Source organism: Gopherus evgoodei, unplaced genomic scaffold, assembly GCF_007399415.2.
Source record: "Gopherus evgoodei ecotype Sinaloan lineage unplaced genomic scaffold, rGopEvg1_v1.p scaffold_39_arrow_ctg1, whole genome shotgun sequence".
Classification (NCBI taxonomy): Eukaryota; Metazoa; Chordata; order Testudines; family Testudinidae; genus Gopherus; species Gopherus evgoodei.
In genome coordinates, this window is record NW_022060060.1 from 1,114,265 (window position 1) to 1,127,020 (window position 12,756).

At 54.9% G+C, this 12,756-nt stretch overlaps 1 gene segment (V, D, J or C); it reads right to left on the minus strand.

Moving 5' to 3' along the window:
• Positions 1–783: 783 nt before the first annotated feature.
• Positions 784–1,641, minus strand: LOC115642229. The segment is given in 3 exon segments: positions 784–858; positions 1,094–1,452; positions 1,542–1,641. Coding segments are annotated over 3 exon segments (480 nt in total).
• Between the last annotated feature and the right edge of the window lie 11,115 nt (positions 1,642–12,756).

Consider the following 12,756-nt stretch of genomic DNA (forward strand, 5'->3'; position numbering starts at 1 on the left):
CAGGACTGCGGCTTCTGTCCTGGCCCTTATGTGTCTTGCCTGTGTGCAGCAATGGTACCCTCCACCCCGCCCCGATGACACAGTCACATGGGAATGTTACTCTTAATGGGACAAGGAACAAAGCAGCTCTGCCAAAGAACCTGCGGAAGTGGATTGCCCAGTATCTGCATGGGACTTTCAGTGAGATCTCTGAGGCCAATTATACTGCAATGTGAAAGAATCCATCAATGCCCTGTTCCGCCTCTAGGCACCGCAGACCCAAGCCTGCTTTCTGGAACCCTTCTCACCCCACCAGCCTGCTCCCAACAACTCGCTTCCCAAAATCAAAGCCGCTTACCAGGTGCCTCCTCTGATCTTTGTGCTTCCCCAAGCTCCAGCTGCTGCAACTGACTATCCTGCTCTGGGGTACAAAATAGCTCCTGGATGCATGCATCTATGGATGTCGAGCCATCCTCTGTCTCTGGAACCCCCTCCTCCTTAGCACCCTCACCGCTGATTTCCTCATGCTCCTGGCTCGGTGCGCGACCAGCTCGGCGTCAGCTCAAATCTCACTAAGGCCCAGCCTGTTACTGTGTGCGGGCTGGGCACGTTGTCAGGCTCTCGGATTATATGACCTCCTGAAGTCTCTTTCTACCCCGATCTTCTGTGACGGGGTTGTGATGTTGTGCTGGCCCCTATAAAAAGGGTGGATTCTTATCCAGACAAAGATTAATGGGCTGAGGGGGAAGATGACTGAGGGATCACTGACCCCACCCTGCCTGCCAAACAATTCTCACTCAGGGCTCAACATGCCCTCTGAGCTGGGTTGCACGAATGGCTCGGCTTCTTCTCTGACTTCACTGGGAGAAGGAGGAAGCCCTAAAATGGACAGTACGTGATCAGAGAGTCACTGGGGAGATCCACAGTCTAGCGAGGTCGGATGCACCTGTCCTTTCTTCCTGCTCTATGAAATACACGCTGGGCATCCCCTGGGGAGATGTGATCAGCAGAGCCTCTGACTCCTAGTACAGCTGTGTGCGGGGCGATATTTTGTGTCTGTTTTCACTGCTGCGGAGCGTGAATGCCACCCGCAGGAAATTCCTTTCCCTGTGACTGCAGGGGGAGGTTTTTGTCTGAGCTCAGCCCGGCTTCCCCTCGCTGTGTCTCTGGCGCAGTAATACACGGCGGTGTCCTCGGGTTTCAGGCTGCCCATCTGTAAGTACACCGTGGTGATGGAGTTGTCTCTGGAGATGGTGACTCGCCCTTCGACAGCCTTAGCATACCACTGGCTCGATCCGCTTGGGGAGCTAACCCTAGCCACCCACTCCAGCCCCTTCCCAGGAGCCTGCCGGACCCAGCTCATATCGTAGCTGCTGAAGGTGAAGCCGGAGGCTTTGCAGGAGAGGCGGAGAGAGTCTCCGGGCTTTTTCACATCCCCTCCGGACTCCACCAGCTGGATCTGGGACCGGACACCTTGGAAGAAAAACAGGACACAAATCAAATAAAAAGGGCAATAGTATCACATTCACTTGACTGTGCGAATTACACAGGGGACAAAATACCTTCCAAAGCTGCTAATATGAAAATTAAATGGAGCCAAAGTCTCATTTTCCCTGGTATAGGAAGGAAAAGCTCTTAGGGGAGTAGCCAGGAACTGCACAGATCCAGGGGGCTGAGAATTGTCTCTCTTGGTTCAGGCTGGGCAGAGAAAGGGCCAGATTTAAACAGGAAACTGTCACCCTGTGATGCAGTAGGGACTGTCTGTGTGGGGAGTGGGAGAGCAGGGGAGGACTTTAGGGGATGTATGATACCAGAGCCTGTAACCTGAGCTAGGTAAGGGAGGGGAAAGGTCAACACCTTTGCCCGGGAAGGGGACAAAGGAAGGGAGTGGCAGGAGGGAAGCAGTTTGAGTTTGGGCTTGGGGCTGTGTGGGCGGAATTCAGGGTATCCTAGCTAGGATCCAAGCACCCTGAAAGCCCAGAAGAACTCAGTGGAGGGGTCCTGACTGTGCCTGCAAGCTCGGCTGTAACCTGTGTTCCTGTTGTCCAATAAACCTTCTGTTTTACTGGCTGGCTGAGAGTCACTGTGGGTCCCAGGAAGAGGGGTGCAGGGCCGGACTCCCCCACACTCCATGACAACTGGTGGCAGAAGTGGGATATACTGCACCCCGTGGACGGCGCTTCCTGCAGTAAGTGACTGGGGAGCAGTAAAATGAAGGGGTGATTAACCCCTGGGAGTGTGTGCCCAGTGAGAAGGACTTTGCAGTAACAGGGTCCCCCGGGGGATTGCAGCGAGCGGTCCCAGGGGCGAAGGAGTCTGCAGCTCGACCCTGGCAGAGAGGTGGTGACCTCACGAAGGGCTGGTGCACTAGGGGTCCCCCTGGAATCCGTGGGGAGCGGTGAGCACCCCGGCCTGTGAGTGGTCAGCAGGAAGATGTATGCCAAGCGGCGCAAGTGTGACCTGCTGGAGCTGTGCAAGCAGAGGGGGTTGCGCCTGGGGAGACGCACCAAGGACCAGCTGATTGCCCAGCTGGAGCAGGGAGACCGCATGAATGAACGGAAGCCTGTCTCTGAGGGAAGCAGCCGGGCAGATGCAGCGCAGGCACCAGTGTCTGTCCCCGCTGGGAGTGGTCAGCCGGCAGACGAGGGCTTCCCGAGACCCCCCCTTCCTAGGTGTCGGGTAAGGGCGGGGAGGAGCCCAGTGTATACCGAGGGCACCATGACACCCCCCAGCAGGGGATCCTCCCGGCGAAGCTCACCCACCAGCAGGGGATCCTCCCGGCAACGCTCGGCATCCGTGGAGCGGATGCGGCTGGAATATGAAAGGGAGCTGAGACGGGAAGAGCTCGAGTTAAAGAGGCGAGAGCTGGAGGAGAAGGCGAAACAGCATAAACAGGAGGAGAACCAGTGCCAGCGTGAGCGGGAGGAGAAGGAGAAACAGCGTAAACATGAGCTGGACCTGGCCCGGCTGAGGAGCAGTGAGGCTCCGGCTGCGGTGAGTGAGGGGGGACCCAAGCCTACAAAGAGCTTTGATAAGCACTTGCTTCCCCGGCGTAAGGAGGCAGAGGACATAGATACCTTCCTGACGGCCTTTGAGAATGCCTGCGAGCTGCACAGGGTTGACCTTGCAGACAGGATCGCAGTTCTCACCCCCTTACTGGACTCCACAGCCGTGGAGGTGTACAGCCGACTGAAAGGGGCGGAGGCAGGGGACTACGAACTGTTCAAACAGGCCCTGCTCCGCGAGTTTGGGCTGACTCCTGAGATGTATCGGAAAAAGTTCCGGAGCCAGCGTAAAACCCGTGAGGTCACATACCTACAACTGGTCAACCGGGCGCAGGAGTGTGCCCGCAAGTGGACGGCTGGGGCCCAAACTAAAGAGGACCTGCTTGACCTATTCCTACTGGAGCACCTGTACGAGCAGTGCCCGTCCGACCTGAGGCTGTGGTTGATGGACCAGAAGCCGGAGAACCCGCAGCTTGCAGGCCAGCTGGCCGACCAATTTGTGGACAGTCGGGCAGGGGATGGCAGGGAGGAGTCTCAAAGGAGCAGGCCTGCCTCAACGCAGAGAGAGAGTCATCATGGGACCTCCCAAAGGGGGCCTATGGAGAACCCCCCCAAAAGGGGAACATCCAGCGGCAGGTCCCTCCGACCCACTCAAGGGGACCCACGAGATATGGGCTGCTATCGCTGTGGCCAACGAGGTCACATACGGGCCCAGTGCCCCAAGCTCAGGGACAGACCAAGCAGATCCAACCTGCAGAGGGTGGACTGGGTAAAAACCCAATCGGAGGAGGGGCTACATTCCCAGGAAAGGGGGGTTGGCAACATACCACCTGTGGATGCTCCAGGTTCTGGGTTTTTGGTTTACCGGGTGGGCGCGGGGCTGCCCCTCCGGAAAGAGTGCATTGTTTCCCTGGAAGTGGATGGGAGGAAGGTCACTGGGTACTGGGACACGGGTGCAGAGGTGACGCTGGCCCGGCCCGAGGTGGTGGCCTCAGATCGGATGGTGCCCGACACCTACCTGACCCTGATGGGCGTGGGCGGGACCCCATTCAAGGTACCCGTGGGAAGGGTACACCTGAAATGGGGGGCCAAGGAGGGCCCCAAGGATGTGGGGGTACACCAATATTTGCCCACTGACGTGTTAATGGGAGGGGACCTTGAGGACTGGCCTAGTAACACCCAGAGTGCCCTGGTCGTGACTCGTAGTCAGAGTCGGCAAATGGCACTGCTCCCCGACAACGGGGAAGGTACTCGACCTGAAGTGCAGGACCCTAACTCAGGGAGCGGGGAACGCCCAGGGGCACGGTACAGAGAGGCTGCGGCCTCAGACCCAGCCAGCAAGAGAGAGCCGGTCCCCATCCCTGTCCCAGCTGCTGAGTTCCAGGCCGAGTTGCAGAAAGATCCCTCCTTGCGGAAGCACAGAGACCGGGCTGACCTTAGTGCGGTACAGACCATGAGGAGAGGTTGCAAGGAGAGGTTCCTGTGGGAGAAGGGGTTCCTGTACCGAGAATGGGCTCCCCCAGGGGAAGTAGAGTCATGGGGGATCAGGAGGCTGCTGGTGGTTCCCCAGAAGTTCCGTCACAAGCTGTTGTACCTGGCCCATGACATCCCTCTCGCAGGGCACCAGGGAATCCGGCGCACCAGGCAGAGGCTGCTACAGAACTTTTACTGGCCTGGGGTCTTTACCCATGTCCGACAGTACTGTCAATCCTGTGACCCCTGCCAGAGGGTGGGGAAGGCCCGGGACAAGGGGAAAGCGGCTTTGAGGCCTTTACCCATCATAGAAGAACCTTTCCAGAAGGTGGCCATGGGCATAGTGGGACCCCTCAGCAAGACGACCCGGTCAGGGAAGAAATACATCCTGGTGGTGGTGGATTTTGCCACTCGCTACCCCGAGGCGTTGGCCTTGTCCTCTATCGAAGCAGACACAGTGGCAGATGCGCTGCTGACAATTTTCAGCCGGGTGGGGTTCCCCAAGGAGGTCTTAACGGACCAGGGGTCCAACTTCATGTCGGCCCTGCTCCGGTCCTTATGGCAGAAATGTGGGGTCCAGCACAACTGGGCCTCAGCGTATCACCCCCAGTCCAACGGGCTGGTAGAAAGGTTCAACGGGACGCTGAAGATGATGCTAAAAACATTTATGAACCAGCATCCGCAAGATTGGGACAAGTACTTACCTCACCTGCTGTTTGTGTACAGGGAGGTACCCCAGTAATCTACCGGGTTTTCACCTTTCGAACTGTTGTATGGAAGGCGGGTGAGGGGGCCCCTAGACCTGATGAGGGACGAATGGGAGGGGAAGGCTGCTCCCGAGGGAGAGTCAGTGGTGGAGTATGTCCTGACCTTCCGGGAAAGACTGGCCGAGCTCATGGGCCTGGCCAGGGAGAATCTGGCCCGAGCCCAGAGGAGGCAGAAGGTCTGGTATGACCGCACAGCACGAGCCCGTGCCTTCGCCACCGGAGATCAGGTGGTGGTTCTCATCCCCGTGAGGAGAAACAAACTCCAGGCCGCCTGGGAAGGGCCCTTCAAGGTTATCAAGCAACTGAATGAGGTAAACTATGTGGTGGAGCTGTCAAACCGGGCACATCACCGTCGGGTGTACCATGTGAACATGATGAAACCATACTATGACAGGGGGAATGTGGTGTTGGCCGTGTGTGGACATTGGGAGGGGCAGGGAGATGACCCCTTAGTGGATCTATTCCCTGAGACAAAAGCTGGTTCCCCCCTGGAGGCGATTCCCCTCTCCGAGCAACTGACCCCGGGCCAGCACGCTGAGATCAGAGGGGTGCTGCATCTATACCGACAGCTGTTTTCCAACCAGCCTGGACGCACTAATTTGACTGTCCACCGGGTGGAGACCGGGTCACATCCCCCTATAAGATGCTCCCCTTTTCGGGTCACTGGTAAAACTGCCCAGGATCTTGAAAGAGAGGTCAGGGACATGCTGGCTTTGGGGGTGATCCAGCCGTCTTCCAGCCCTTGGGCCTCGCCAGTGGTGCTAGTCCCCAAGAAGGATGGGTCCATCCGGTTCTGTGTGGACTATCGAAAGCTCAATGCCATCACCGTATCTGATGCCTACCCTATGCCCAGGCCTGGCGAGCTCCTAGACAAGCTGGGAGGTGCTCGGTACCTCACCACTATGGATCTTACCAAAGGCTACTGGCAAGTGCCGCTGGACGCAGATGCCAGGCTGAAATCGGCCTTTATCACCCCTCTGGGGCTCTATGAGTTTCTGACCCTGCCCTTCGGCCTCAAGGGAGCACCGGCCACCTTGAAGCGCCTGGTGGATCAGCTACTGAGGGGGATGGAGAGTTTTGCCGTGGCGTATATTGACGACATCTGAGTCTTCAGCCAGACCTGGGAGGACCACATGTCCCAGGTTAAACATGTCCTGGACCAATTCCAAAAGGCTTGGTTAACAGTAAAGGCTGAGAAGTGCAAGGTGGGGATGGCTGAAGTATCTTACCTGGGCCATCGGGTGGGGAGCGGCTGCCTGAAGCCAGAACCAGCCAAGGTGGAGGTGATCAGAGACTGGCCTGCTCCCCAAACCAAAAAGCAGGTCCAGGCCTTTATTGGGATGGCGGGGTACTATCGAAGGTTCGTGCCCCACTTTAGTGCCATAGCCGGCCCTATCACTGAACTGTGCAAAAAGGGGAAGCCAGACAAGGTGATCTGGACTGAGCAGTGCCAGGAGGCTTTCCGGGCGCTGAAGGAGGCTCTGGTTAGTGGCCCAGTTCTGGCAAACCCAGATTTTGACAAACCCTTTATGGTGTTCACTGATGCCTCAGACACGGGACTGGGGGCAGTGTTAATGCAGGAGGATGAAAAGGGGGAGAGACACCCCATCGTGTACCTGAGTAAGAAGCTGCTACCCCGGGAACAAAGCTACGCGGCCATCGAGAAGGAATGCCTGGCCATGGTGTGGGCCCTTAAGAAACTAGAGCCATATCTCTTTGGGCGACACTTCACCGTGTACACCGACCACTCTCCCCTGACCTGGCTGCACCAGATGAAAGGAGCCAACGCCAAGCTCCTGAGGTGGAGCCTGCTCCTGCAGGACTATGACATGGACGTGGTCCATGTGAAGGGAAGTACCAACCTGACAGCGGATGCGTTGTCCTGGAGAGGGGGCCCTGAGCTTCCCCAGGTCACTGGGCAGAGTGACCCCGCTCAGTTCAGTCTCGAAGGGGGGAGAGATGTGATGCAGTAGGGACTGTCTGTGTGGGGAGTGGGAGAGCAGGGGAGAACTTTAGGGGATGGACGATGGCAGGGCCTGTAACCTGAGCTAGGTAAGGGAGGGGAAAGGTCAACACCTTTGCCCGGGAAGGAGGACAAAGGAAGGGAGTGGCAGGAGGGAAGCAGTTTGAGTTTGGGCTTGGGGCTGTGTGGGCGGAATTCAGGGTATCCTAGCTAGGATCCAAGCACCCTGAAAGCCCAGAAGGACTCGGTGGAGGGGTCCTGACTGTGCCTGCAAGCTCTGCTGTAACCGGTGTTCCTGTTGTCCAATAAACCTTCTGTTTTACTGGCTGGCTGAGAGTCACTGTGGGTCCCAGGAAGAGGGGTGCAGGGCCGGACTCCCCCACACTCCGTGACACACCCCTATTTGCATATCCCGCTCCTTATAAGGGACAGACTCCTTCCATTAACTAGGGGAATTACTCTCAGTAGAGCCCCGAGTTGAGTCTGACTCTCTCTACATTTCTGCAACTGACAAGCTGCTATGAGCTCCTGAAGATACAGAGACTCCCAGCTGCATAGTCTCTGCTAGCTCTTTAGGACACATAGAGGTTTCTTATATATATATATATAAAATAACTTCTATTACCTTTAGAAACTTTAGTATGAAACTCATTTATGAATTTGTTTACTTGCTTTAATCTTGTAAATAACCCTCTTGTTTCCTATTTTAAACAAATCTTTACATAGTATAGGATTGGCAAAGGGAGCATGAATGCATAGGTCTGGTGCTCTTGAACACCTCTGCAACAGTCACTGGGAGGATCCCTTAAAGGGATCAGCCCCTATGGGGTCACACTTTCACTAGGGTAAACTACGTGGCTTCACCTCCTCTTGGGAACCGAAACTTAGAGCCTCCAGCCTAGCTGCTTCAGGCCATGAGCTCCCTTTACTGAGTCCAGCTCAGCTGGGCACCTGACAAGACTTGTACCCTCAAAGGGAGCAATACACCATGAAGTTCCTTAGACTGACACTAGTTGAGTTCTTGGAGTTTCTCTTCCCTTTGGAGGTAAAATTTGCACTTCGGGTATTTTTCCTTTGTTCCCTTCTGTTGGCTGATTTGTTTGTTCCAGGTTTTTGTTTGTTTACCTGGAGTGGGTGTTTAAATGGAAGAGGTCCTGTGGTGAGAGTCCTTCTTGCTATAGTGGAAAGAAGCTGCAAAGTAGCACCTCACTTGCTTAGGCATATTTGAAATTTCAGGCCTAATTAATTCACTTCATGTAGAGAGACATAACCAAATATGTCTCTATGTAAAGCTGTAGGAGATTCTGTAAGATGTTTAGGACATCAATCTTTTAACAGTAAATCCAATATCTTCTTCTTCTCCTTCCTAAGCCCCCTAAATACTAAGGGATAGATTTACAAATGGATTTAGGAGCTCAATTGCCACATTCGGAACCTACATCCCATAATCAGGCCCCAAATGGGATTCAACACATCCTACCCCCTGCTCAGATACCCCTGAATTCTGTACACATCTAAGATCACTTTTCACCTAAGTTTTTGCCAGTAAAAGTTCCCTGGGCTCCTATGTTTCTGCCTCTGGGTGTGCACTTGGCAGTCCCTGGTCTTGTCTACATGGACTATAACCTGTAGAATGCACTGGCTCATTGTGCTTCAAATGTCCCATGTAGACTCTGGTAATGCTCAAAGAGTCGTTCTGGTTAAAACAATTAGAGTTAGAGCTTCAATCTGGTAATGTAACAGAGTTAGAGCTTCACGCTGGTTCAAAGGACGACTTTGGGAAGAAGATAAACTCCCATGCTTTCAGAGTCACACGAACGCTTGGGGGAGGAGGGAATGAGAAATCTTCCCCTTTTGAGTGGGTGAGCTGATAATCGCCACCCATTTCTCTGCTTCCTATAAAAGAGCTGGTGCTGGTGGCCCCTGTGGGAGGCAGAAGACTCAGCTAGATAGGCCCTTGGGAGGCTGGCAATTCTTAGGGTTCCTGATTTCGGATGGCAGTTCAAAAATAACATTGATTATTGCAGGCTAACTCAGGGTAAAGCTTCCTGTCTTATCTTCTGAGTTATGCAAGGAAAGAAGTCTGTAGTGATAACAGCAGGAGTCTATGTAGAAATATTCTACCTTTTCCCAGAGGATGTTGTGAAGGCCAAGAATATAACAGGGCTCCAAAAAGAACTAGATATTTTCATGGAGGATCAGTGCATCAATGGCTGTTAGTCACGATGGGCAGGGATGGTGTCCCTAACCTTTGTTTTGCCAGAAGCTGGGAATGAGTGACAGGGGGTGGATCACTTGTTGATTCCCTGTTCTGTTTGTGATGGGTTGGACCACAGAAACCCCCAACTGATGTACCAAGACTAATTCTACCCCTGCTTACCTGCCCTGGCAGCTTGGGACTTCAGTGCCTTGCCTGGTTTGAGCCAGACCCACTAGCCTGCTCCATATCCAGACCCAGGTCTGAACCACATCCCCTAACAGCTGTAAAGGTGTAGCCAGAGGTTTTACATGTCACCTTCACAGACTCTCCAGGCTTCTTGATCTCTGCCACAGACTGGGGCAGCTGGATTTGGGAGCTGATTTCTGTCAATAAACAACAATAAAACCCCAGTTAATTTCATTCTTTTCCTCCTCTTCCAACGTTTATCCCAGTCCTCACAACAGTTTCTGATCTTCTAATTAATTTATTCACACCACCCTGCTGTGAATTAGGGAAATACGGTTATCCTCATGCTTAAGGGATTTTGACACCAACTTCCCATTAAAGATTAATGAAAATTGGGTATCCAAATCCACTAGGTGGCTTTAAAATTCCACACTGTGATTTGTTCAGAGTTAGGATTTCGCATCCAGAATCCCTGAATCCATTTTTGCAGATCTTACACTGCACACCTGGCTGTGGCCAGCAGGGCCAGCTCTTGGTTTTTTGCCACCCCAAGCAAAAAGATTTTTGGCTGCCCCCAACCCCAGTCCTGGGTTCTCACCTCCCCCACCACTATTGCCCCTCCACCCGCACCCCCCGCCACCCCAGCCCAGGGCTCTCTCTTCCCGCCCCCGATCCACACCCCTGCCACCCCAGCACTGGGCTCCCCCCTACCAGTGCAGACTCTGCCTGCTACCCCCTCGCCTCCAGCTGGTCCGGCGCTGGCAGGGTCTGGGTAAACCCTCAGCCCAGGGTCCTTCCAGCCAGGGCTCCTGCTTCCAGGATCACCCAGGACCCAGGAGGGCAGAGCTGGGGGACCGCTCCAGGAGGGGGCTGAGGAGGAGCTGGGGCAAGGTAGCCCCAGAGGGAGCGGAGTCCTGGAGAGCGGGACACGGGCCCGCAGGGCAGCGCCCCGTCCTCTATGGCCCCGCTGCTGCTGCTGCTTCTCGCTGCTCTGCCGCAGTCCCTGAGCAGCTCAGGCTGCTTCACCCAGCCCCGGCTGCGTCGCTGGGGGGTGGCCGCCCTGTGGCACCTGCAGGCAGCTCCATGTGCCCCACGGGGCAGCTCCCAACCCGAGTATCCCCCGCTTAGAGCCTGCCTGGCCCAGTCATAAGGTGTGGATGCTGCTCCCCCTTGGTGCGAACCACAGCAGCCCCAGGGCTGTGCCAGGGCTTGACTTGGTGCTGCTACTGCCATGGCCGGCTCTGGGCTTCTGCTGCCTAAAGTGAAAAAAAAAAGAAAAGATGACCAGAATGGTGCCCCTGAAAATGTGCCGCCCCAAGCACGTCACGTGTTTGCTTTTCTGGTGCCTCGAGCCAGCCCTGGTGGCCAGTGTTCTAGTGGGGGATAGTTGTCCTCACTCCATTAGAGTAAACTGCAAAGAATGGAGCAGACAATCCCCATAAAGTGAGTGGATGTTCCAATACTTATAACTTCACGTACAAAAATGATACATGCATACAGATAGCATAATCATAACCAGCAATTCAGAACCTTTTCATAGACATCTCATTAGACAACATTTGCACAATATTTGCTGCAAATATATAACAGTGGTTGCAACAGTGAAAAGGACTCAGAGGGTCCCTTATTCTGTGTTATGAAGCGCCTGGGCTGGGGGATCATTTTTGTGCTTTTATCTAAGGAAGAAATAAAATGATCTCAAATCCCAAGACATCCTTCCCTGGCCTGATAAAGTGTGTTCTGGGGTCAGGGAAAAGCTTCCCTTATTCCTCCTTGCCTTTGGGTTAGAGAGGAGTGGGCAAACTACAGCCCGCGGGATGGATCCGGCCCATAAAGGCTTTGGATCTGGCCCACGGGATTGCCACCCCCTGGCACCACAGGCCTCCTGCTGCTCCCAGAAGCAGCCGGCACCACGTCCCTAAAGCCTCTGGGCAAAGGGCTCTGCGCACTGCCCTCACCTGCAGGCACCAACCCCCACAACTGCCATTGGCCTGGAATGGGGGACCCTGGCCAATGGGAGCTTTGGGGGAGGTACCCACAGGTGAGGGCTGTGCATGGAGCCCTCTGCCCCCTCCCCCTCTGGGGCCGCAGGGATGTGGTGCCAGCTGCTGCCAGGAGTGGTGCAAGACCAGAGCAGGCAGGCAGGGAGCGTGCCTTAGCCCCGGTCACATCGCTGCCACTCCAGGTAAGTGGCACTGGGCAGGAGCCTGCACCCTGCACCACAACTCTCTGCCTTGAGTCCCCTCCCACATCCCTCCCTCTGCTCTGAGCCCCCTCCTGCACCCAACCCCCTGCCCTGTGCCCCCTTGTACATCCCACACCCCTCCTCCACCCCAACCTCTTGCCCTGAGCCCCTTCCTGCACACTGCACCCCTCCTGAACCCCAACCCCCTGCCCCAGCCTTACATTCATGGCCCTGCATGCAATTTCCCCACCCAGGTGTGGCCCTTGGGCCAACAAATTTGCCCACCCCTGGGTTAGACTGTGAGAGAGAAGAGTATTTAGCAGCATTCGGACTCACTCCTGTTGCCATTAATATTCCCGCACCTGTTCACACACCCTTATAAAGCGACACTGGGGCCAAATCACAGTCTGGGCTGGATTGTTTTTTGAATGAGAGAGCTGCCTCAATCTATTGGTTTTCTCTCAAAATCCCGGCACTATGTGTTACAGTGCGACTGAGCGTAGCTGAAGGGAGAATGAACCGAGCTGCACGGACACTATGGAGCAATGGGCAATCGGGAATATTATCTGGGAATTAGAGACGTAAAACCTGACTTTATTCCTGGCCTGGTGGCACTTTCCATTGTGGGATATTTTTTATGGATCTGCAGCCCCTACGCGACACCTGGGCAAACGGCTTCCCTTGGCCTGGTACAGTGTGTTTTCAGGCTCTGTCTGAGTCCCAGATACAATTAAGACATGCTTCTTTAAAATAATGGAAATTTAACATTGAGGTGGTGCCTAATTTAGGGTGGGACTTTCACAGAAGGCTGAGGGAAGCCCTGGGCCTATTTCAGTGGGGGCCGCGTTGTCTGTCCTTCTTGCCCCCCACCTCTCTCCAGCCCGGCTCAGCGTCTCCCTCTGCATCCGCCTGACTCTGAGCGAGTCCAGTGACCCCATCTTAGCGCCCTTAGTCACATGACTATCCCCAATGCCCTGAGTACCAATAGTGGGCTGAGA